A 26,487-nucleotide genomic window follows, 5' to 3' on the forward strand; every position below is an offset into this window, starting at 1 on the left:
GTGAGATAATTCTGCACAGTATCAATAGGGGCCCCAGGGTTATTCCCGGAGATACTCAGCTCAGTAGCAGGCCTTGAAGATACTATGTACTCGGGCTTAGAGATGTGGCACATCTTGAGCCTGGGAGGCCAGTGATTACACTCAGTGCTTACAGCAGGCAGAACATGTGCTCCAGCTCTTCTAACTCTCCTTAGTTCGTGATTCTATTCTCAATAAAAAAGATTCTTTATGGGAAAGAAAGAGAGTACTGTGTGTATGATGCTTGATCTGCACACAGCCAACCTGGGTTCAAGCCCCAGCACCCCAACCCTGAGACCCATGAGGACTGAACCCAGAACACTGTGGGGGCTTGATCAGAAAAATCACACCAAACCAAAACAGTCTTCATAAGTATTATTAAACATATCTATCTAGTTTCAAAGTATTTACCCCACCTGAAAAAATAAATGCATTTTATATGAATATTAAGCATAAAAACCTTAAAATATATAAACTGAGATTATTTTAAACTTTAACCCTTCAGAATATAAATTTCTGATAAATAACTACTATGACAATATAAACATTTGCTTGCCTGGGGGAATCCCTTATCGTGTCATCATCCAAAGATGATCTACTTTTACCATGGCCTTTTGGGCTGTTTTTGATTTGTTTTTTGTTGTTGTTGTTGTTGTTTTTTTCCCTATACCTGGCAGTACTCACTGGTTACTCCTGACTCTGCAGCAGGGTTTACAATTTTTGGAAGGTGCTAGGAGGTTAGGGGAATCTATATGGTGAAGGGGATTGAACTGTCACTGGGCAAATCACGTTCTCAAAACCAATGAAGTATACCTCTGGCCCGAAGCCTCAAACTCCAGATGAAGGACTTCCTGTATACGTACCAGTCTTATGTTTAGATGCTTGTACTAAAACGATCTGAAGATTCTCTTCTTCTTTTCCAATTTCCTGCTTTATAAGTGCAAGTTGAGTTTTTTTTTCATTAATCTGGACATTCAATTCTCCTTTCTGAAAACTCAGTTCCTCCAGGAGAGATTTTACTTCCTGTGAAAAATAAAATGTTTTCTACAACTTGGGGCTGGAGTGGTGGCGCAAGAGGTAAGGGCGTTTGCCTTGCATGCAGCTAACCTAGGCCAGACCATGGTTCGATCTACTGGCATCCCACACGGTCCCCCAAGCCAGGAGCGATTTCTGAGAACGTAGTCAGGAATAACCCCTATGCGTTACCCGGTGTGGCCCAGAAACCAAAAACCAAAAAAAAAAGTTTTCCACAACAGTATTTTTGGGGAGGAATGAGGAGAGAACCCCAAATGGTGCTCAGGGCTTATGACTCAATTCTGGCGCTGTACTGAGGAATCACTCCTGATGATCTTGGGGATATAAAATGCAGTGCTGGGGATCAAACCCAGGTCAGTTGTGTGCAAGGCTAGTGCCCTACCCGTGGTACTATCTCCCTGGGTCCTGCAATGTTATGAATGAAAATTTCTTTAAAGTCTCTTGGCATTATTAAACTTATTTCATAGAAATTATATCAGTAAACAAGATTGTTTTTACTTTTCATGAAAAGCACAGCACCATATTTTATAAGATATGAATAATGGAAGAAAGTGACATTTCATGATCAGTTAAATCTACATGCAGTAGTCACTACTTGGCAGGAAATGTGCAATGTGGTGTAGAGAAAAGGGCTGATTCCGGCCTCTCTTTTACTCTCGGAGCTTTAGCACCTTGTAGGGAAACGTGGCATCAAATCAAATGAGATGGTGTCCCAGGAAAGAGGTAGAGCTACCAAACCGGGGGGTGGGATGGAGAGAGACGAGAGAGGGAGAGAGACAGAAACACAGAGACAGACACACGGAGAGAATGAGCACAGACAACAGTCAGAAATCTTTTTCATTTGCAAGAGGGGAAAACCAGTGGAGATGCTTCAAATCAATGGCACGATCCAAGGACTCCTAGGAAAACCTACCCTAATGTGACTGAACTTCTCAGCTACTTCGGTTTCTCCTAGTCTCAGGGCTTCCTGGAGGTCAGCCTTGGCCTGGACCATGCTTCCTTGGAGTAGATGCAGCTCCTCCTTGTTATGCCCCAACTGCTTATCCAACGCCACCATCTCCTGCTGCTGTCCTGCCACCTGCATGCAAGAAAAGAGAAGAATGCAAGCTTGAGAAAAGTCATGTCCATTGGAAGCTGTCATGAAGACTTTTCAGTTGAATTACAGTACAGCAGTGGGGAAAAAAGTCGGAGTCAGTCTAATTCTAACTATCACAGAGAAGTCAGGCAGGCCAAGCTCAGGGTGCAGACAGCAAGCACCGAAGGAAGACCTGAGCTCATGTACCGTAAAATCATATCACACTCAACTCTACAACAGATAGAGTCTCAGTTTGAGACTTTCACAGCACTTTTATGGCTAGCCTTACTCCATTTGATGATCATGCAAGGAAAACTAGTCTGGAACTTATAAATCAAATTCATTTTACTAGGTAGCAAATCATAATTTTAAGGGTAATATATATTTGTTTACAGAAAAAGCCAGAAAATTCAGACAAACAAGAGGAAGAAAAACCATTTTTGTTTTGCAATATACGCATTATATATATTTTGTAATATAAGCACCTTAGTTTTCTTTTCTTTTGCATTTTCACTTATTGAGATTCTGTAGTTTACGATGCTATTGATAATGGTTTCTCATGTACATGATTCCACATCACATCCATTACCAGTATACTCCCTTTCTCCCCCATGGACTCCCAAACTTTTTCTTCCAACCCCTCCTCCCCACAACTCAATCATGTGCATCAGTTCTCCCAGTATGTTGCCTTTGGATGGTCATCGCTACCTTGCTTTTGATCTTCAAGTCCCACATATGTAGAGGTAATTCTGTATCTATCCCTTTCCTTCTGCCTGACTTCACTCAGCATGCTATCCTCTAGTTCAATCAATGTTGCTGCAAATTGCATAATTTTGTTCTTTCTTAGAGCTGCAGAGTATTCCATTGAGCATGTGAGCGTGTGCGTGTGCGTGCGCGCGCGCACACACACACACACACACAGCTCAACTTCTTGAACCATTCATCTTGAGTTGAACGGGTTGTTTCTAGATACCTTGGATATTGCACAAAGTGAACATATCCTTTTGAATTAAGGTATCTGTGTCTTGGGGATAGATACCAAGGGGATGATATACTGGTACTATTCCAAAAATTTTTTTTGATAGATCCCATATTGCAGAAAACCAGTTTTGAAGTTCAGTATAGACTGGAAATACTAACATGATGCTCAAAAATCCATTAACATAAATGATTTTAGAAAATAATCTGCTCTGATTTTTGGGGGTTGTTAGGCAATACCCAGCAGTGTTTAGATATTGCCCCTGGCTCTGCTCTCGGGGATAATTCCTGGAGGTGCTCAGGGGACCACGTGCGGTGCTGGTGAATGAACTTGAGTCGGTCCCATGCAAAATAAGCACCTTAGGCTCTATCTATACTATTTCTCTGGCACCCAGGTTCATATATGTTCTATTTTCAAAACATGCTATTTTTGGTACTAGCGTGATAGAACAGCGGGTAGGCACTTGCCTTGCACACAGCTGGCCCAGGCTTGATCTCTGGCATCCCAAACAATCCCCTGAGCACTGCCAGTAATAACCCTTGAGTGCAGAGCCAGGAATGACCCTGGACATTCCCAGGTGTGGTCCAAAAACAGACAAAGCAAGAAAAGCCCATTTTTTAGGTCAGCCAAAGAGACAGAAGCACTGAACAGAATACCCATATTATGCCTGTGTAACATATACTTTTTCCATTAAAATGAAACAAGATGGCTTTTTTTTTTTGGGGGGGTTTTGGGTTTTTGGGTCACACCCGGCAGCACTCAGGGGCTACTCCTGGCTCTATGCTCAGAAATCACCCCAGCAGGCTTGGGGGACCATATGGGATGCCGGGATTCGAACCACTGGCCTTGTACATGCTAGGCAAACGCCTTACCTCCATGGTATCTCTCCAGCCTCCCCCCACCCCCTTTTTTAAATTGTTACTGCTTTTGGCCACACCTGGCAGTGTTCAGGGACTATTTCTCTTACTGGGTTGTTTTTTTTTTTTTTTTTTTGGTTTTTGGTTTTGGGGTCACACCTGGCAGCGCTCAGGGGTTACTCTGGGCTCTATGCTCAGCAATCACTCCTGGCAGGCTCAGGGGACCCTATGGGATGCCGGGCAAGGCAAACACCTTACCTGCATACCATCTCTCTGGCCCCTATCTTACTGTTTTGGTCCACACCCAGCAGCACTCAGGGCTTACATCTGGCTCCGTGCGCAGGAGCATCGCTCTTGGTGATGCTCAGGGAACCATATGCAAGTGCTGCAGATCGAACACGAGCTCCTTACCCACTGCACCACCAGCCCGAGACTCACTACTGCACTACTGAACATGTGTCTCAGAGCAGCTGGGACTGGTTTTAAGGGCATTTTTCATCACACCTGGCATTTCAGCGTCTCCAGCTCTGTTCTCTTGGCCTGCAGGAGGGTCTCGGATTCTTGAAGGACAAGCAGGTGGTGATCCTCACTACGTTCTGCAGCTTCGATGTCCTTTTGCAGTCTCTGAAGCCTGTAAGGCACCAGTGTAAGAAGAACAGTTCTGACAGGACCTTGAGCCCTGAGATCTGTCTTCCAGTGTAAGCCCCCTGGGTCCCCTACAGCAGCTGTACTTACTCCTCTGTCAGTTTTTCTGTCTTCCTGCTTAGACTCTGAAAGTCTGAGTCTTTTGCTTCAACAACCTTGTTTATTTCTTTCAAGATTTCTTCTTGCTTGATTTTGTGCTGTTCCAAATCCTTAGTGTCAGCCTGGAGCAATCTGAAACAGACCACCTTAGTCCTTGCAGGCCTCCGGGCAGACATTATTTATTGCAAAGCCACTGCTTTCCTGTTTGAGCCACACATGCCGTTTGCCTCACTGAACACGTCTATACAGCAGGGGTTCTACTCACCTGAGTTGCTGATCTGCTTTGACAAGGTTTACGGCAGTTTCCCGAGCTCTCCTCTCTAGCTCCTCAGCCTCTGACTCGGCTTGCAATAAATTTCTTTTGGCATCGGTGAACTTTTCAACAGCAATTTTGGTCTACAAAAGAGGCTGACTGTTAAAAGCAACCCAGTTACAAAACTCAGCGACTTGTTGTGTCAACTGGCATTACTCTTTTGGAAAACAAAGCAAATCAGAAAAAAATGACCCAAAATGCTCATTTGCCATGACTCTAATAATCAGGAAAGAAATCGGGAGAAAAGGACCACTAGATAAAAATGCTCAATGTACATTAAAGATCGACAAAAGACAGACTCAGCAAGCGATAATGTATCATAACAAAGAAATACTGTGCATCCTTAAAGATGTCAATGCAGCAACATGAAAAGTGATCATGATAAGCTGATTTAAAGTAAACTTAAATGGCAAAAGATCAACGGTGTAAAGCTAATTTTTTGAACAAAGAAAAAGGCTCGTGAAAGTAAAAAATCACAATTGTAATAAGACTACGGGTGACTTTAAAGAAAATCTGAGCCACTGTCATAATATGTATATCATTATTTTCAATTACAAAATCTAGTTAAGGGGTAATGAAATAATTCGTAACAAATATTTCCTCCCTACATAGATTCTTGCTTTTCTTTAGACAGGTTTTGCTTTTAGGGCCATATCCTGCAGTTCTCAGGGGTTACTCGTACCTGTGCTCAGGGATCACTCCTAGTGAGCTTGAGGACCACATGGGATGACATGAACTGGACTCAGGTTGGCCATGTACAAGGCAAGCAGGTATCTTGTCATACTACCCTTCTGGCTGCTTTCTTTAGCAATCTCCTCACAATGGTGTTGCGTGTATGTACCACCAGTGGCTTGCACTTAGATGTGGCTAATTTAATAAAAATCAGTGCTGGTATCAATGTGTTAATCCAAAAGATCAAATATTTGACCCTTATATAATTTTGAAATACTTAAGATATATTCCTATATTAAATTTGCAAAAAAAAAACATTTTAAAATAAGATACATTTTAGGGGCTGGAAACAGTACAGGGGTTATGGTATTTACACATGGTATCAGCACATGGCTGACCCTGGGTTGATGTCCAGTACTGGATATGGTCTGAGTACCGCCAGGAGTGAGCCCTGAGCCCAGTTGACTATGGAGTACTAAGTAAAACATTAGTAAGACCCGAGCATAGCTGATTATGGATTAATACTCCCCTGAGCCCCCAGAAAAAAAAGCTAAAAATTAAACTATCAAAATAAAAAAGATATTTTTAAATCAAATTTCTTTCTTTCTCTAACTAAACTGTTATCTGAGCTCCAAAAATAGTCTGGTTTGCACTAGTTTGAGCAGTGAGTCACTTTTGCCAAAACACTCAATATTTGGAGTTAATTTAGAGTCAGAGGGGTTTGGTTTTTTTTAGGTGTTCATATTTTAATTATTACATATCCTGTATGGATGAAAGGAGTTGGCAGACTCCCAAAGAGCTAGCTATTTCATCATGATTCTTTCTACTTCAGATGGAAAACTATTTCATCAGCAAAACACTAGACTATGCTTACTCACATGCATTCCAGAAGTCTCACTTCTAGCTCCTTTTTTTTTTTTGTCTCTTTTGTGTCAGGATTTAACACGTCTGGCACATTTCTACAAAATGTAGCACTTTTTCCCTCCCTCTTTCTCCTTCATGAGCTCACTAAGTCACATCAAGAGGTTGATGACGAAGAGCATTTTTAGCCTTGGATCACTCTTCTTCCGCTTACTACTGAATATCATCAATTTTTTCCCTATAGGTCAATGTTTTCTCTAGTCCTGATCATGCCTATTTTCTCAAAGTAATCTAACATGTGACAGAAGAATCTGATCATCTGAAAAGAGATGAAGATTTTTTTTTATTCTTACTAAAGCTACTTGGAATTGCTTTAGTAAATCTTTTCGATATCTGGGTAACACAAATTTCTTTCTATTAATTTAAATTAATCCATGTTGGAGAACAGTACACAAGTAATTCCTGAGATGCTAACTGTGGGTAGGAGAGTTTTTCCATCCTGGCATACCTGAACTTTTACAAAAGCTCTCTTCAAGGGCCAGGAAGATAGCTCAAAGGGCAAGAGTGCAAGCTTTGCACTCTTTTTTGCACAATGGTTCCAGCCCAGGTACCTAGCACTGTAATTTTATATCACTATCAGTTTGGAAAACAAAGTAAAATTAGGGCTCTTGTAAAGTCCACTGTGGTTTTATAAGTATACAATCTTAATATTGAGTCTGTAAGAAATACAGATGCCAGAGTCCAAATAATTGAAATGAAACAATAACAACAACAACAAAAACATACAAGGTAAGAAGTGGGGCATGTTAGGAACTAAAAGACTTGAGGAACTTAAATTCATATGGAAAAGACTAGGGATTCTGGCCTGATCTGTGTAGTAAAATCTGGTGTGTTCAGAAGAGTGGCCCAGTTTCTGTTACTTAACTCAGAGTCAAGCCTGAAACCCAACTGCCTGACAGAGGAGATGGCCTAGCCTTAGCCCGTGTTCCTTCTGTTCCTTTATGCTGAGGACATGAGTCATCTCACCCAGTGACAATAAAACTAACCTTCTCTTTTGTGCCTGAGAGTTCACTCTCGGCCTCTGCCAGGAGTCGGTCAGCCTCTCTGAGCTCTGCCCGACGCTTCAGAAGGGTCTTCTCAATGCACTCGATTTCTTCTACAACGTTATCGTGATGGTGTTTGAGTGATTTTTCCATTTCTAGATCATCCATTAGAATTTCAGCATTTCCATCAATAAAATCTCTGGAAAAATACATGTATATTAAAAGATTAAAAAATGCAGACAATATAGACAATAGTAATCTACCCGCTCAAAAGACTTGTAAAAAAAAGGGGCTGGAGTGATAGTACAGCAGGTGGGGAATCTTGCCTTGCATGAAGCTGACCTGGCTTCCACCCTCAGATCTCATAGGGTCCCCTAGATGTTGCCAGAAGTGATTCCCAGTTACTGAACATTTCCAGATGTGATCCAAACAAAACAAAACAAAACAGGCTCTTAAAGAGAAGGCTGGGGAGAGAGTATAATTTATTATGTTGAAGACTTGGTTTACTCTTATTCAATATGATATTGGTGACAATAAATTCATACCAAATCTATGATGCAGCTGCTTCATCCTTTCAATAAAGCAACAAAAATCACTATGTCACCCTAGCACTTCTGAAATATCTGCTCTTCTGTGACATAAAAATAAAACAAAACTGAGGCTTAGGAGATGGGTCAGTAAATATCAACCTTGTGAGCATGAAACTATGAGTTCGACTCCTCTGTGCTACCCACGTGTGCCAAGCATGCTCTTGGGGCGCTGTTTGTGATTCATAGCTCTGCGGCAAGCGACTTTTAATCCTACTACAGTCAGCTCTGTGAAAACACTACAACTAAAGGAACACAACCCTTGGCAAGCACAATTTAAAAAGATGTGTAAGGACCATGAGCAGGGCTAGGACACCATGGTGAGCACATGTGTGAGAACCACAACTAAAGTACGCGAACCCTGGCAAACACCACAATCGAAGAGAAGTGAACTCTAGTTATTACAGCAAGAACATCAATAGATGGAGCAGGACAGAGGGGACTATAGAGTAATAAGAGAAACCACTTCTACAATGACTGTGTATTCCCTCAAAACTCTCTCTTCAAGGCACAGCTCGATGCTTGTCCTCAACTACTTGACCATAAAAACAAACCAGAAAGCATGATGTCACACACAGAAGCTCAAGACTAACACGAACAAATGGTATAAAAATGGGACTATGAGGAGTTGTAGCAACAGTCTGGGAGGGAGGTGCTTTACATGTACTTTACACGTGGCTGACCTGGGTTCTCTCCACGGCTCCACATACGGACCCCAATCCCTGCTAAGAGTGAGCCCTAAGCCAGAGCCATGAGTAAGCCCTGAGTGTGTACCACCCATTTTTTTGAATTAAAGAAGGAACCATGAAAGAAACCATGAAAATAAATCATCAACAGATAAATAGATTTTTTTATCTTTAAATACAAGCAAGTAATTTTTTTGAAGGGTGCAGATCCTTCAAAATGGTAATCAAGGGGTGAAACCTTGGGTCCTGCAAGCAAACCATATTCCAGTTCTTTGAGCCATTTCCCCAGCCAGATTTTAATTTTCTTCTCTGGACATTTTTGTATATCCAAATACCCTAGAGTTCCTCTTTCTAAAGCTAAAAGAAGATTAGTAATGGCTTTATCATAATCCTCAAAAGAAAACCCCAACAACCAGAAAACAAACAAAAAACTACATGGCTAGAGAGGCTGAACAGTAGAGAGAGACCTGGCCTTGCACATGGCTGAACAGGGTTTGATCTTCAGGATCTTATAGGTCTCCTGAGCACTGCCAGGTGTGGCTCCAAAACAACAACAAAACCCTCTTGAAGGAACACGATCTTATCTCCACCGCACACTTATGAATAGATACAAAGCAACTTTAAACCCAGAACTCGCAGTTCTGCTCTTTCTTTGGCATGTCTCTTGATTCTCACTGTCAGGTCTATAAGTGACTCCTTTTCCTGCTAGAACATGGTGGTGACTGTGTCTTATTCACCTCTCCCTATAGGTCTCCCTGCAGCCACAGTGCCTGGGCCAGTTGGGTTCACTTGAAAAAATCTAGGAAATGGTCCCAATTTGTGGACTCTCTACAGAAGATAGGTATCTACATAACTCAATCAAACAGTAGACCATAGGCCAGATGCTAAGGTGCAGCGAGGGATACCCAGCTACTGTCCTCCTGGGATTTACAACATGCATGGACAGTGTTATGCCCAGGATTTGAAAATATTCACTTGTACAGGTGTAGGCAGCCTGACAGGTCAAAGTTCTGCTGTAAGGAGGGATCCCTAACCTTCATCTGGAGAGGGGTAGGGAAGGCAGAGCAGGCAGGGGCAGAGCAGACAAGGCAGGAGGGAGTGACAGAAAAGGACATAAACTAGAACCAACTGCAGGCATGTAGGAGAGAAGTATGAGACACAGAGAGGATTTAGAACTTGGAGTCCAATGTATCATACATACGGTAAGATTTGTACTCATGTCCAGTTATCTATGGCCAGTGGGGAAGCTATTTCAGTGTATGAGGTTGAGACTGAGGAAAGCAAGGGCAGTTGAGAAAAAGAGAACAAGCTTGAGAGCTCTTATGTAAAGAGAATCAGTAGGACTTTGATCCTACTGGAAACTAACTGGATGCCTAGGGAAACGCAGGAAGGGGAGGAGTTGGACACCTGGCCTATTTTCTGGGTAATAATGAGAGAGGATGGTTATACCATTCTTCAAAAGGAACAAGAGTTTATTTGCAATGCTGGCCCCGAGAACTTATATTTTCACTCTTCACTACGGTGGTCGCCATGTGGTTATTAATTTAAGTTCAGTCCTATTCCTCAGTACTAGAAGCAGTATTTCACGCACTGGATGTCCATGAGACTAATATATACAGTTTAAGACAGTACAGGTCTCGATGGAACTTTTGTGTTGTTTTTGGGTCACACTTGGTGATGCTCAGGAGATACTCCTGGCTCTGAGCTCAGAAATTACTCCTAGCAGGCTCGGGAAACATGGAATGCAGGGGACTGAACCAGGGTCAGCTGTGTGCCCTACCTACTGTGCTATCATTCCAGCCCTTTAGAGAGAATATTTTTAAAATCATAGAAAGTTCTACTGGGCAATATTTATACTTATCTTGATGAACTAATATCACGTTTATCAGTGTAAACATCAAATAAAAATAATTACTTTCGCTGTTGATGTTTCTGGATGGTTCTATGTAATTCTTCTACTTCGTACTCTAAGTCTTTCTTTTCTTGCAAAAGGTAATTAATATTATGATGCAATTCTTCCATTTCTCTCTCAGACTGCTGCTTGGATGCACTTAACCATTTCTGTTTCTTTGATTTTAAATGTTGCATTATGTCTTCTAATCGAGACACTTCATTCTCCTGAACAAAGGAAAAAAAAAAAAGGAATGATACTAAAACACATCACAATATTTTCCTTTTTTCATGACAAAAGTTTAAACCACAGTGGCTAACGTGATATCCGTGAACATGAAAATGATGGTATTTTCAAAGACTTTTGTATTAAAACACAAAAATACAAAAAACAAAGTCTAGCCATTATTTTTTACACACCACAGATTAAACTGAAAGATTAATAGAACATCAACTTTTCCAGCAGTCCAACTATACTGGTTCAGTTTACCACATACCCCCTGAAGACAATCTCTGCCACCAGAGTCAGCATCTGCAGGAGAGATCGCCACAGAACTTGAGAGAAAGGAATTGTTAGAGAAGGCTGCACAGAAGACGAGGTGTTCGCCTGGACTTTGAGGAATAGGAAAACCAAACCCAAGGCCAAACAATTAATGTACAAATGGAAGGAGGCATAAAAGTGTGCCTGGGAAACCACACAAACAACTGGGCAGTGTTGAATTAGATTGAGATGATCAAATATTGAACTCTCAGAATTATTAGTGACAGTATACACTAAAAATCTTACAGGATCAAATGATTACTATTTTGATTATGTAAAAGCATGCAGAGCACTCACTGAAATTTGTCTAACTTATTAAAAAGGGACTAATGGCTTACAATTCAAGTGTATTCCATATTCCTTTCAATCTGAGGAAAACCAAAACCAAAACAAAAAACACTAAAAAAACCCAAAGTCTTGAGTTTGAAGAAGCTTATAATGCATATTGTTTTCCTTTAGGATGAATACACGTTATAAATAAATTGTGATAATTTCCCAGAATCTAGTTTATAAATGATACATTTTTAATAATGAATTATATACGCTAGGATGATAAAAGTGGAGAGTTTAGATAAAAAATACAGCAAAGATTTACCATAGTTGTCAACTATAACGCTTCCAAATAAAAAAGCCTATAGTCATCAGGAGTCAGCGATGCCTTTCAGTAGCAGAGCACGTGCTTTACAAGTGTGCAAGCTCTGGGACCCATCCCCAGCGGGGATGAAAATCATATGAAAAAAGAGAAATCATTAAAATTCTGTTTAAAATGGTTGTGATACCAAGTGACAAAGGTGAGATATAAAATCACTGCGTATAAGAACTATGAAAAGAAATAGCAACTACCACAGCTGAGTTGATAATCATCACCAAATGTTGGCTGCAAGCTGCTCATACATGTATGCATACACAAAATATGCACAGCATACACGTAAACATGTAAGTTTAGACACTAGTATGTGAATAATCCATACATATACATCAATACAGTACTTGCCAACAATATATAAGCTTCCGATGAAGGCAATTTCTGAATGGAAAGCCACTTTGTTATAAAATGGCTAAACCATGTTTAACAGACTGAACTGGCACTCTAGACCTGCCCACGTGTTACCAGTTCCTAAGAAGCAAATGCCCTGTTCAGTCCTAAAACATAAGCATTAGAAAGACCCCCTGAGTCTTGGACCCATCAATGGGTCAACTCGCTAAGTCCCTCAGGGAAACATTGTAAATTGGGGTAAATATGCATAAGTATGTCTTTGCACTTACTAGGTTATGGTGTTCCGGGACGTTGCAATGCAGCACACCGATTGGAATGAGGGGCACAGAGAAGTTTGGGGGTGGTGGTCCATATACAATGGGAGCCCCAGCAGGAGGTGGGCCATAAATAACGGTGCCAGGGGTGAGAGGTTGGCTACTGTTGGGCAAAGGAGGAGGTGGTGCATACAGGGCCATGCCCTGAGGAACAGGAGAGCCATCAGGAAACACAGTATATGTCAGATATCCGGGAGGAGGCACAAATGGCTGGTCTTCTTGATTATCCAGTTCACTCTCTTCCTGGCTGTCTTCTCGACTGTCTCCATCTTGAAAGAAATACACGGAAGATGTTTTCTCCTATATTGTACTCAGTGAAAAAGTAGGTTCTTGGCAAAGGTAGTAGAGAATACCATTATGGAAAAAAGCCAAAAGAAATTTTGAAAAGCAGATAAAACAGAGATTTGAATGACTCTTTGAGGTCGATATTTGTGTTGTTCATTTCCCCCTTATCTTCATTCAATAATTCATTCAGGAATTATTTGGGTGTTGATTCATATTACGAAAGGAACATCAGTGATGTGTTATGAGATCCCACAATTTTAAACAGTTACTCTATCACGAAAAACAGCACTCTTTTAAGGTGTTGACTTATCTCTCTACAAGGGGATGAATGTTTACGATACCTGTCACCAATGGCAGGCCCAATGGCAGACCCACACACAGTGAGCATTCAATAAGTAGCTTGCAAAATAATGAATTCTAAGAGCACAAGACTCCCAATTACAGATTCTGTAGGAGTTTCAGAGAAGTTAAAGACTGCCCAGGACCACAAGGTAACAAAGAGAAGGTGAGGATTTATTGCCACGGACTTAGAAAACTGACCAATTAACCACTTCATTTTTGTACAGTTAATTCTTGCTATAAGGATGCTGCCATCACATTCTAGATAAAGGTGAGGAAGCTATTTAATCTGCATGGGTGGAGAAAGAGTCCCAAAAAGGTGTACTCTTTGAGGATCTGGTCTTGTTGAAGAATTCGTAAGAATATGTTTAGAAGGCTTGAGAAAGAGTACAAAGGCTTAGGTGCATGTTTTGCAAATGGCTCACTCTGATTTGGTTTCTGGCATCACATATGGTCCCCCTGAACACTGCCAGGAGTGACTTTTGAGCACAGAGCCAGGAATAAGCCCCCCCCCCCCCCAAAAAAAAAAAGCCAGGAGTGTCCCCAGAACCAAAATAGGTTTGGGAGAGGGATACTTGAAGTAAAGAGTTTGAAATGTGGAGGCTTGAGGAACACAAATGCTTTGGGAGTTGGGAGTTTGGGAGCAGTTGGGAGACTGATGGGAGGTGAAATAAGAAGTCACTGGCTGGGACAAAACCACAAAGGACCTCAAAGAGCAAGTTTAGGTGGTTCATATTCACAGAGAATAAAAGAACAGCAGGTAAATAGTACATAGCCACCTGGGTTCAATCCATAAGATCTCACATGGTCTACCGAGCTTGCCAGGAATGATCTGTGTGCAGAGCCATGAGTAACCCCTAAACACCTCTCGGTGTGGCCCCACCCCCCACAAATCCCAAAAAACAAACCTACAAACTAAAAAGTTACCAAACATGAAACTTCTATTGCATGCCTTACCTCTATTTGAAGATGCTTTATGTAACCCACTCCTGATGGGAGAATAAACCCAGTAGCCTAAGGCAGGTGGAGGGTCACTGCCTTCCTTCCCATCCTGCTGCTGAGGATGTGGTTTCCTAGCAGGAGTAGAGGCTGTGTACTTCAGGCCAACACCAGAATCTTTAGTAGCCTGGGAGCTATGGCTGGAAACCTACAGTAAATGACAGCATGGAATGGATTACCAAAAGGAAGGACAAAGTTTCTACAGTGAGAAGATAAGACCAGGGTGAACCAGAAATATTTTTAGAAAAAAGGTATGACCCTAATTTGTTTTTCCTGCTTCCTCTTCACTGTTTCCATCCCATTCCTTTCAGTCCTACAAGTCTACTTGTCCTTGGCTAGACCAACTCTTCTTTTCCACACAAGCTGTTTCTTTACTACTAACAGCCTGTCCCTTGTGAGGTGCTGAACAGTGCTTGAGATGTTCTCCTTCCCCAACTTCCCTGTGAACTTCCCTCATCTCTTCAACAAGAGCAGAGTCTGTCATCACAGGCAGGCAGGCTCCTGTTTTGTAGTGAGATTGTTGTCGTCGTTTCCCCCCAATCAATGAAGTCTTTCAAAATAAGAACCCTAACAATCCCACTACCACCTGGAATGTGACTGGAGGCGTCACTAAAACTAGGGACCTATTATCCATCTGAGCCTCTGCACAACTCTGTACATATTTTCAACAGGATCTTTGGACTTAAGCTGTCCTAACTTTCTCATTTGGGGCCTCCACGACATGCTACCATGCAACCTTAGTATGAATAGGAAATTACCATCTTCTCTGGAAGGCTCTATTTCCTTCTTAAATATTAAACACTTTAGGAACCTCAGTACATGGGGCCGGAGAGGTGACACAAGCCGGAAGGCATCTGCCTCGAGAGCCTAGGATGGACCGTGGTTTGATCCCCTGGCGTCCCATATGATCACCCAAGTCAAGAGCGATTTCTGAGCTCATAGCCAGGAGGAACCCCTGAGTGTCACTAGTTGTGCCCCCCCCCCCAAAAAAAAGAACCTCAGTACAATGGCTTAATACACAGATATTACTCTTGACACCTACACTCAGAGATTTGGGGAGAATTAATATCAGTTTCTTTAAGAAAATACAATATTATACTCTCAGTCCCACCTTTGATGATGGTGGAGGTGCTGGCATAAAGTACCAATAGCCTCGTCGTTTGAAAGGATCTGCCATACTGCTAATGTAATCATTCTGAGAAGAAACTTCACGTCGCAGCTCAGCGATTTCTTCCAAAACATTTTCAAAGCTCCCTTTGTTATCTGTAAAGGAAAGTCATTCTATGAAGTTGGATATAAAATCATCTATTGCCACCCTCTCTCAAAATACAAAAGTGATTCCAGGAGAGTAAATGAACTGTATTTATCAAAACTGTTATCAACCTATCCTTTCATGATGAGCTTTTGCCCACACTACAAGAGGACAGAAGTATCCTTCTGTTGCTGTTATTATTATGATTGTTATCATAATTATCTTAATTTTTGGGTCACAGCTGGTGGTGCTCAGGGCTTACTCCAGGAAATCTCAGGGGAACATATGTGGTGCGGAATATTAAGAGTCATGTGTGGGGCCGGAGCGAGAGTACAGCAATAGGGTGTTTGCTTTGCACACAGCCTACCAGAGACTGACTCTGGTTCAATCCCCCGGCATCCCATATGGTCCCCTGAGCCTTTCAGGAGCGATTTCTGAGTGCAGAGTCAGAAGTAACCTGAACGCCAAAGGGTGTGGTCCCCTCCTCCCAAAATAAGTCATGTGCAAGGTACCTTACCCATTGCATTTCAGGGCCCCATTCAATTATGAAGTAAATATGAGAAAAAATTAACTTGTAAACATTTCTTCTGAAAAGACAAAATTAAATGTCTATTTGTAATCTAGTTCTTTAATATGGCACTTACTTTTTTAAAATTGTTTTTGTAAGGCAAATATCAAAACTGTAAGTCAAACATGAAATTGATCTATAAATTTGGCAACGGTAAAAACGAAATTATTTAATTTTAGAATAACTACAAAGCACCAGTGAAATCCAAGTGTGATACTTTACCAGCCCCAGTAAAGTCTAGTAAGCCCCGAAGCCGTGTGATCTCTGTTCTCTGTCTCTCCATTATCTCGTTCAGCTTCTCAATTTCTAGAACCTGCGAGTCTCCTCCTTTGGAGTCAGCATCTACTTTCTCCATCTGAATTCGAAACTATTGAAAAAACAAATACATGAAGTTGCCCACGAACATTCTTTTCCCAAAAGTATTTGACTTTGTTATTCTACAATTTCATTTATTCTTCTACAAAGAAACTGCACTGTGCCTTACCTACCATACAGTAGAGTGTGAATTGTTAACTACCTGCATGCCAACATCCTCTGAGCTGCCCCCTGTATTAATTCAATCTTCTATGAACTGGTAAGAGTCCAAGAAGGGAATGGCTTCAGGCTGCCACACTGACCTGCTCCTCTTTATCCCGGAGAAGATTCTGTAGAAGTTCGATCTCGGCTTCCGCTCGGGTCAGATCCTTGGCTGCTTGTGCGGCCTTTCTGCTGAACCTCTCCGTTTCCTGGAACTCCTAGTAGGACACCACTGTTAGCAAAAGTACCTTTTCATTTCTTTCTCCCTCAGTGTTTCTGGGTAGCTGGTCAGGTTAGCCTATGCACATGTGGTACAAGTTCCCCTAGTTCTGTTTGGTCCTTGCCTTGGCAGCTAGCTCCACCTTCCAAGATGGGCAAAGGGGGCAGAATGCTGCACAGAAAGAGCATTTCCTCTACGATCTACTAACTTAGACTCACTAGCATTTATATTCTTTATAGCCAGTAAGAGTCTTAGAAGTCAGCAGACCTAGGGGGTAACGTATTATCGTCTGATAGAACAAGATTAAGATCTGAGGTTCAAGAGGATGAGAGAGCAGGCATTTAAGATCTTTGTTCGTGTGCATGCTAGCTACTTATAAGCCAGTTCTATACTTTAAGGAAGGGAGAGCTATTTCCTATGATAGTTCTTAATATGAGTATGGGGTCTATAGTAGGGCTGGAACAGGAGAAAAAAGTAGTTCAGGTCTCCAGAAAAACAAATGACATTACAGTGGGTTATAAAAAGATAAAAGTCCCTAACAGAAGACCAATATTCTAAGATGTCATGTTTCCTGACAGCAGCGACACTTGTTCTGAACACTTAGACTCACCTCTGCCCGCTCCTGGTTAATTTTCATAACAGTTCCGTGAAGGGATTTAAGTTGGTCTTTGGCAATGTTGAGCTCAGCTGCAGCCAGCTTATCAGAGGCAGCTACTGCTTTCTTTAATTTCTTTAATTCTTTATCTAAACCAAGAAACTGCTCCTGAGACTTGGCATCTTCGTATTTCTTCTACAAGAAAAGAAACATTTAACAAGATTAATTTGGTAGCAATGAATGAAGATGCCAGCTGCATGAGAGTTGGGACTCAGTTCAATGCTAAATTCCTGTGCCTAGGATAATTCCTGCTGTACAGCAAATCTAGAGATAGGTATATAACTTATTATTATTATTTTTTTTTTTTTTTTGGTTTTTGCACCCGGCGGTGCTCAGGGGTGACTCCTGGCTGTCTGCTCAGAAATAGCTCCTGGCAGGCACGGGGGACCATACGGGACACTGGGATTTGAACCAACCACCTTAGGTCCTGGATCGGCTGCTTGCAAGGCAGACACCGCTGTGCCATCTCTCCGGGCCCATATATAACTTATTAATGATATATCTTAAATATCAATTTGTAAGTACGTAAAAATTAGACGATAAAGACAATGAATGGCTTTAATTCTAAAGGCAGGGTGCTTATAAATTCATCCAGTTGATGAGCTAAATGAACTGGCTCCATTTTTTTAATTCTGTCTGTTTGTTTGGTGACCACATATAGGGGTGTGATGGGACTACTCCTGGCTCTGTTCTTGGGGCATCACTCCACGAGATGCTTAGGGGAGGAGTTTGTGGTGCAAGGGATGAAATCCAGGTCTCCCACATGCAAACTGTTCTGCCCTTGGAACAGGACTATCCAGGGTTGTCCAATTCAGGTTTTTGATAGAGGAAGTTGGCTTCTCTGGGCAGTAGGATATTGAGTCGAGTGGGAGGCCTGTGGGATAGCCATTGCACTTGTTCACAAGAGAGCTGATGGCTAGCTAGATGCAGGTAGTGACATCAGAGAAGACTGCACATCTTCCAGAGTCTGGAAGGAGTTTTAGCTGGACTCAGGGATTAATGAGTTCTCAGTGAAGTATGAAAGAAGGAAAAGAGGTAAGAGGTGTAAGACCCAAAGAAAACTGGGAGGCATAGGAGAGTGAACTTACCACAAAAATGGTTGGTGACCGAAAATTATATAAATAGTCACCGTGCTTTGATGGGTGACTTTTTTTTGCTTTCCAGGAATATTGACTGGGATGCCCAAGGAAGGTATGTAGCTGAAGTTTTGTTAGGAAAAAAAAGGGCAAAGGATTGAAAGAAACTTAAAAAAAAAGGCCATCGTGGCAGAGTATGGAACTTAAATTGGACAAGGAAAAAAGTGAAAACAGTGCTTTACAGGCAGAAAGAGTAGGGCACTGGTTCAAACACTGTCAGCATAGTTGTGCTGCCAGGATAAAAGGTTATGACTGAAATGGGATACTTAAGCTTGTGACTTCAGAGAATGTAGCGCAACTTATGAATTCTGACTTCTGAATCAGACAAGGTCTATGATGTAATCTAAGAGTCGATAGCTGAGGTAGAAAAGAGAATTTGGGTTTTTAGTTTTTGTTTTATTTTTGAGCCCTGAGGATGGTACTCAGGGCTTATTCCTGGCTCTGCACTTAGGAATCACCTGTGCCAGGATTAATTTGCAATACAAACACACGTGCAGCACTCTATTCTGGCCCATAATAGAGAATTCTGAAGAGAGGTCGGGGTATTAGAAAGGAAGATGAGAAGTCCAAAGTTATTTCATAAATGTGGCCAACTGGGCAAGAACACAGACTCTCAGATCATTTATGTATTGTCTAGCCAATCCTGAAGTCATTGCTCAAGTTCCCAATATTCACGTTTCCATCTGTATATTATATCCTGTCAAAACCCTAGGTTCGATGACATGCATACAGATTTCTCCTGGATCAGGTTCACCTCTGTGCCAATAATATACCTAGTGGCAAGACCAGACATTCGGGACAAACATTACCTTCCTAGTCATCCCCACCTTTTTCTCTAACTCTTGGAGTTGGGCCAGAATGCTCTCTTTCTCTTCATCAGCTTCCTGAAGTTGGAGATCTGTAAGGCCTTGGATTTCTTCCATACTTTTTAGATTTTCTTGCAGATAGTGAATTTCATTCTCCAACTGCTGGATTCTTGCATCATGCTGCCTCTTATCCAACTTAATCTGTGATAAAAACAAGTGTCAAAGATACCTTTTAAAGCAAAAAAAAACCTTTTTTATCAATGTGGGGATCCTACCCAGATCCTTCTACCTGCCTGGCACACGGCTCCATAACACTGAACCACAACCCTTTTTTTTTTTTTTTTTTTTGGTTTTTGGGCCACACCCAGTAACGCTCAGGGGTTACTCCTGGCTATGTGCTCAGAAGTTGCTCCTGGCTTGGGGGACCATATGGGACACCGGGGGATCGAACCTCGGTCCGTCCAAAGCTAGCACAGGCAAGGCAGGCACCTTACCTTTAGCGCCACCGCCCGGCCCGTTTTTAATTTTTTTATTTTTTTATTTTTATTTTTTTATTTTTTTTCCAAATAAAAACTTCTACATACCATATTTTCCAGCATATAAGACGATTTTTGAAATAAAAAAAAGTCAACCAAAAATCGGGGGTCGTCTTATACAGCAAGTATATCTCAAAAAACATTTCGATATGCCACTAAATCAAAATCATCTGGATATTGCCATGAAACAAAATTTCCAACTCGATCCTGCACCAATCACAGCAAGGCTGCTTGGACTGCCTCTCTGACTCAGCCAATCCAAGCAGGCTTTCGATGCATGCAAATTATACAATGTTCTGTACCCAAATCTACACTGTCAAAAACCTGCTCAGATTGGCCAGAGTCAGAGAGGAAGTCTAAAATTAGGGGGTCATCTTATACACCAGGTTGTCTTATACGCTGGAAAATACGGTAATTATATTTTATTAAGAATGCAGTAAAACTTTGTATTAATCAGTCATAGGAGAGGATTTTATCGTGATTTTCAGGATTCATTTTAATGTTTACTTCACAAATAAAACAATAAAGCCCCAACCCCAAAAGAACTAACATCATTATAATACTATTGCAATAATGTAGGATTTACCTACATGTTAGAAACATTGCTTACATAATTCCCAAAACATTGTCACAAAGAGATCTGATGACATCAGGAATCATACACAAAACTCAACTGTCATGATATCAGGGTATTTTGTGTGAAAATAACTATTAGGTTCTATTTACATGAAATAAAATAAAAATAAACATTTTAGGTGAGGGAGGAGGGGAGGCATTGGTGGTAGGAATGTTGCACTGGTGAAGGGGTTATTCTGTTTATGACTGAAACCCAACTACAATCATGCTTGTAATCATGGTGCTTAAATAAAGATCTTATATAAAAAAAAATAAACATTTTAGTGTATTGGAAAACAGGACTATTTGCTAAGCATTTTGCTCCAGCTGAGCCTTTTCCCTTTTCTTACTCTTGCTTCCAGGGCTCTCTCACACGCCTGCCTGAACTCTTCTTGTCCATTTGCCAGTTTCTCTTGCTGCAGAGCCATTTCCTCTTGGAGTTTCCGTTCTCTAACTTGGGCTTCCTCTTTTTCCCACTGGGAATGTGCAAGGATTTCACTGAGCTGCTTCTGTAAACCTGCAAGACTTTTCCCTAAGACATCAGAAGAACTATAAATTCTGGAAAGGGGAAGAAAAGATGATATAAATATGGCATCTTATTTTTTGAAGCTGGATACTAGGTACAAATATGCATAAAAGTAATGAAACATTGGACTGGAGTGGTAGAACAGTAGTAGAGCATTTGCCTTGGACATGGCTGACCCAGGACAGACTGCGGTTCGATCCCCTGGCGTCCCATATGATCCCCGCCCCCACCCCCCCAAGCCAGGGCGATTTCTGAGCACATAGCAAGGAGTAATCCAATTATCCAAAAATAAAAAATAAAAAAGTAATGGAACATAACTGTTGTCAAGTCACAGCATTTCACATTATCCATGTAAGTGCAAAATGATCTTTGAACCAAATGACAAGTGTCAGTCAGAAAAATCAGGCTCCTAACAGCTAAAATTATGCCCACAGAATAAATAACTTTTTTTTTTTTTTGGTTTTTGGGCTGCACCCGGCGATGCTCAGGGGTTACTTCTGGCTGTCTGCTCAGAAAGAGCTTCTGGTAGGCACGGGGGACCACATGGGACACGGATTCGAACCAACCACCTTTGGTCCTGGATCGGCTGCTTGCAAGGCAAATGCCGCTGCGTTATCTCTCCGGGCCCCAGAATAAATAACTTTTTTATTGACTGAGTTAGTCTCCATTTTTGATAACTTTTGTTGTTTATTTAATAGCAATAATATAGCTTGATACCTTTCCAGTAACATTATTGCAAACCATATGACTAAAAGGAGCAAAGAATGAAAGAGAGGGAGAGAAAAAGAGGGAGAGAGAAAGGGAGAGAGAAAGAGAGAGAGAAGAGAAGAGAGGAGAGAGAGAGAGAGAGAGAGAGGAGAGAGACAGAGAGAGAGCGAGAGAGAGAGAGAGAGAGAGAGGGAGAGAGAGAGAGAGAGAGAGAGAGAGAGAGAGAGAGAGAGAGAGAGAGAGAGAGAGAGAGAGAGAGAGAGAGAAGACAAATATCTGCCATTGAAGTAGGAGGAAAGACCCTGAAGGCCCAAAGGCAGTGGTGGGATATAGTGACATAACTCAACGAAATGAATGTTTCACCTAGAATACTGCACCCAGCCAGACTCACATTTAGGTTTAAAGGAAGCATACACAGCTTCACGAATAAACAACAGCCCAGAAACTTTATACACTCAAACCAGCAAAGGGACACAAAGGAAACACATTAATACCTGGAAACTAAAGAACTCACTATTGAACAACCAGTGGGTCAGAGATGAACCCAAAGAGGCAATCAAAAGATTCCTGGAAACAAATGCAAACAAAGACACAAATGATCGGAATTTGTGGGACACAGCAAAAGTGGTACTAAAAGGAAATTTTATAGCTTTGCAAGCACACATCAGGAAGGAAGAAGGGGCCTATATATATAACTTAATGACACAGCTTATAAATTTAGAAAGTGATCAACAAAATGAATCAAAAATAGGTAGACAGAAGAAAATAAAGCTTAGAGCAGAAACTAATGAAGAGTAATCCAAAACACAATCCAAATGATCAATGAAAACAAAAGTTTGTTCTTTGAAAAAATAAACAAGATCAATAAACCACTAGCAAAACTCACAAAGGAGGAGACAGAGAGAAACTTAACAAAACGAATTATAAATGAAAAGTGGGAGATTACCACAGGTACTACAGAAATTCAAAAAGTAATCAGAGACTACTTTGATAAACTCTATGCCACAAAACATGAGGACCTGGAAGAAATGGATAAATTCTTAGACTCATAATATTCCACAGCTGAACCAGGATTATTTAGCATATCGAAACCATCACTATTGAGGAAATTAAAATGGTAATCAAAAGTCTTCCTAAAAACAAAAGCCCAGATGGGTTCACGAACGAATTCTTTCAAACCTTTCAAGGGGACCTACTAGCAATCCTTTTCAGGCTCTTTTAGGAAACTGAGAAACAGAAACACTCCCAAATAGTTTTTATGAAGTTAACATCACCCTGATACCAATAACAGACAGAGATGCTGCAAAAATACCCCCCAAAAACAAAAACTACAATATCCCTGATGAACACAGATGCAAATTCTGGCAAATAGGATCATCAAGAAGGTCATACACCATGACCAAATAGGTACATTTCAGGGATGGATGCAAGGATGGTTTAACATATGCAAATCAATCAACATAATACACTATTATCACAAAAGAAAAAATAAAAACTATGTGATCTATCATATCAATAGATGCAGAAAAGGATTTGATAAGGTCCAACATCCATTTATGATAAAAATTCTCAAGATGGGAATGGAAGGAACTTTTCTTAAAGTAGTCAAATCCATTTACCACAAGCCCATGGCAAATATTATACTTAATGAAGACAAACTAAAAGCCTTTCCTCTAAAATCTGGTATAAAACAAGGCTGTTACCTCTCGCCACTCCTATTTAATATAGTACTGGAAGTACTTGCCAAAGAAATTAGACAAGAAAAAGATAACAAGGGCATCAGATAGAAGAGGAAGAAGTCAAGCTCTCACTATTTGAAGATGACATACTATATTTAGAAAACCCTAAAGACTATCAAAAACCTTCTAGAAACAATAGATTCATATAGTAAAGTGGCAGATTACAAAATCAACATGCAAAAATCAAGGCCTTCTTATACACAAATAATGATAGAGAAGAAATGGACTTAAAAAAATCCCATTGGGTCCATAGTGGTGGTGCAAGCAGTAGGGTGTTTGCCTTGCATGTGCTAACCTAGGCTGGACCATGGTTTGATTCCCTGGCATCCCATATGGTTCCCACAAGGCAGGAATTATTTTTGAGCACATAGCTAGGAGTAACCCCTGAGTGTCACCGGTGTGGCCCCAAAACAAAAAAATCCCAATCACAATAGTGCCACAGAAACTCACAGATACCTTGGAGTCAACTTAAATAAAGAGGTGAAGGTCCTATACAAAGAAAACTACAAACTACAAAATGCTGCTTCAAGAAATAAAAGGACACAAGGAAATAGAGACATATATCCTGTTCATGGATTGGGAGAATTAACATAATTAAAATGGCAATACTCCCCAAAGCAATTCCTCCATGACATTCTTCAAAGAAGTGGATCAAACACTTCTGAAATTCATTTGGAACTATAAATACCCACAAATAGCTAAAGCAACTCTTAGGAAAAAGAAATGGGAGGCATCACTTTCCCCAACTTTAAATTGTAATACAAAGCAATAGTCATTAAAACAGCATAGTATTGGAATAAAGACAGACCCTCAGATCAATGAAATACACTCGAGCATCCAGAGGATGTTCCCCAGACACACAATTGAATAATCTTAGATCAAGGGGCAAGAAATGCAAAACAGAGCAAGGAAAGCCTCTTCAACAAATGGTGTTGAGACAACTGGTCAGTCACATGCAGAAAAGCCAGCTAGGACCTCCATCAAACACCATGCACAAAGGTCAAATCCAAATGGATTAAAGACCTGATATCAGACCCAAAACCATAAGGTATATATAGAGGACAACATAGGTAAAACACTTCATGACACTGAGATTAAAGGCATCTTCAAGGAGGAAACAACAATGTTCAAATATGTGGAAGCAAGCAGAGATAAACAAATGGAACTACATTAAACTGAAAAGCTTCCGTACCTCAAAGGAAACGATTAGGATACAAAGGCTACCCATACAATGGGAGAAATTATTCACCCAACAGCCATCAGTTAAGGGGATATCTAAGACATTCAAGGTACTGACAGGATTTAACAAGAAAAAAAATGTACCCCATCAAAAAATGGGGAGAAGAAATGAACAGACAATTCCTCAAAGAAGAAATACAGATGGCCAAAGGGCATATAAAAATGCTCCACTTCACCAATCATCAGGGAGATTGCAAATCAAAACAACAATGAGGTACCATCTCACACTTCAGAGACTGGCATATATCACAGAGAACAAAAACAACCAGTGTTGGATATATGAGGAAAAAGGCACTCTCATTCACTGCTGGTGGGAATGCCATCTAGTTCAGCCTTTCTAGAAACAATATGGAGATTCTGCAAAAAAACTGGAAATTGAGTGCTCCATATGATCCAGCTATATTACTCCTAGGGATATACCCTTGGAGGACAAACACACAATACAAAAATGTCCTCTGCATGCATGTTCATTGTAGCTCTATGTACAATAGCCAGAATCTGAAAACAATCCAGATACCTGACAACAGAAGAGTGATGGCTAAAGAAACTATGGTACATATACACAATGGAATTCTATACAACTGTCAGAAAAAACGAAGTCATGAAATTTTCATATACAAGGATGGGCATGGAAACTATTACGCTAAGTGAAATGAGTCTGAGAAAGAGATCGACACAGAATAGTCTCACTCATCTGTGGGATTTAAGAAAAATAAAAGACAGTATGGTAATAAAACCCAGATATAATAGAGATAAGCGCATATTATGAAGCTTACCACAAAGATTGGTGAGTGAAGTTAGAGTAACCACACCAACAACTATCATGACAATGGTAGTGAGTGAGAGAAATCGGCAGGGATAGGGGAGGAGGAGATGGGGGCAACTATAAACATGTTTGTAACCATGGTGCATAAATAAATATATTAATAAAAACGCAAGATATAAATTGCATAGTATGGGTTGTGGAGATGGTCCAAGTAATGGGCACATGCTTTGCATCCAGGAAGCTTTGGGTTTAATCCTTGGTACTTCCTGGTCTCTGTCGTTTTCCTTTCCCCACCATCCCTACTATCCCATTCCTCAAAAAAAGCAAATGTGGCCTTCTATCCTGATCATATTCAATTTTCAGGAGAATACTCTTTTTTTTTTTTTTTTTTTTTTTTTAGGAGAACTACTCTTAATTTTAACAAAATTGGCAAATTTTAACAAATTTGCCAGCTATGCCTGTCAAGAATTCAGGAGCTACTTTCAGTCCAAAGATTGGGTTTGCTCTTGATGTACTTGGGGGATAAAACAATGTGGTGCTGGAAACTGAGACAGGGCTTCTGCATGCAAATACCATGCTCTGGCCCTCTGGCTACCTCCCACATGCAACATTTTTTTTTTTTTGGGTCACATATAACATTTTTAAGTGTTCATCATCACAGTTTTACAATTTAGGGAGCAAAATTTACAATAGAGTTAATATTAATGTTTTAGGAAACAGATGTCATTGCACCATAGCCCCAATGAAGTGTCAACATCCCTTCACCACTGTCTCTAGGTCCCCTTTTGTCTTTCCCCAGTCCCATAGTAGATTCAGAAATGGACAATTTCCAGGTCTATTATCGTTGACCTCTATTCATTCCCTTATTGTTTTTCTTTATTCTCCACATGAGACATCGTTCTGTAGATGTTCTTTTCCTTCTGATTTAGTTTTCTCAGCATGATGTAACCCATTAATTCTATCCAAAATG

The 26,487-nt window shown here is 40.8% G+C and overlaps 1 protein-coding gene across 1 annotated transcript in view; it reads right to left on the reverse strand.

Annotated features, from left to right (window-relative positions):
* CNTRL (centriolin) overlaps positions 1 to 26,487 on the reverse strand; it is a 93,297-nt gene that overhangs the window by 19,934 nt on the left and 46,876 nt on the right. Inside the window, exons 16-30 of the mRNA XM_049773060.1 lie at positions 20,890 to 21,097; positions 19,410 to 19,589; positions 17,402 to 17,581; positions 16,673 to 16,789; positions 16,278 to 16,422; positions 15,347 to 15,498; positions 14,194 to 14,383; positions 12,568 to 12,881; positions 10,786 to 10,988; positions 7,601 to 7,796; positions 4,974 to 5,104; positions 4,700 to 4,840; positions 4,469 to 4,595; positions 1,967 to 2,131; positions 882 to 1,041 (exon numbers count right to left, since the gene is read on the reverse strand). Coding sequence (XP_049629017.1) covers positions 882 to 1,041; positions 1,967 to 2,131; positions 4,469 to 4,595; positions 4,700 to 4,840; positions 4,974 to 5,104; positions 7,601 to 7,796; positions 10,786 to 10,988; positions 12,568 to 12,881; positions 14,194 to 14,383; positions 15,347 to 15,498; positions 16,278 to 16,422; positions 16,673 to 16,789; positions 17,402 to 17,581; positions 19,410 to 19,589; positions 20,890 to 21,097 — 2,609 coding nt within the window. The remainder of the gene's footprint in view (positions 1 to 881; positions 1,042 to 1,966; positions 2,132 to 4,468; positions 4,596 to 4,699; positions 4,841 to 4,973; positions 5,105 to 7,600; positions 7,797 to 10,785; positions 10,989 to 12,567; positions 12,882 to 14,193; positions 14,384 to 15,346; positions 15,499 to 16,277; positions 16,423 to 16,672; positions 16,790 to 17,401; positions 17,582 to 19,409; positions 19,590 to 20,889; positions 21,098 to 26,487) is intronic.

The sequence above is a fragment of the Suncus etruscus genome, chromosome 5, assembly GCF_024139225.1.
Source record: "Suncus etruscus isolate mSunEtr1 chromosome 5, mSunEtr1.pri.cur, whole genome shotgun sequence".
NCBI lineage: Eukaryota > Metazoa > Chordata > Mammalia > Eulipotyphla > Soricidae > Suncus > Suncus etruscus.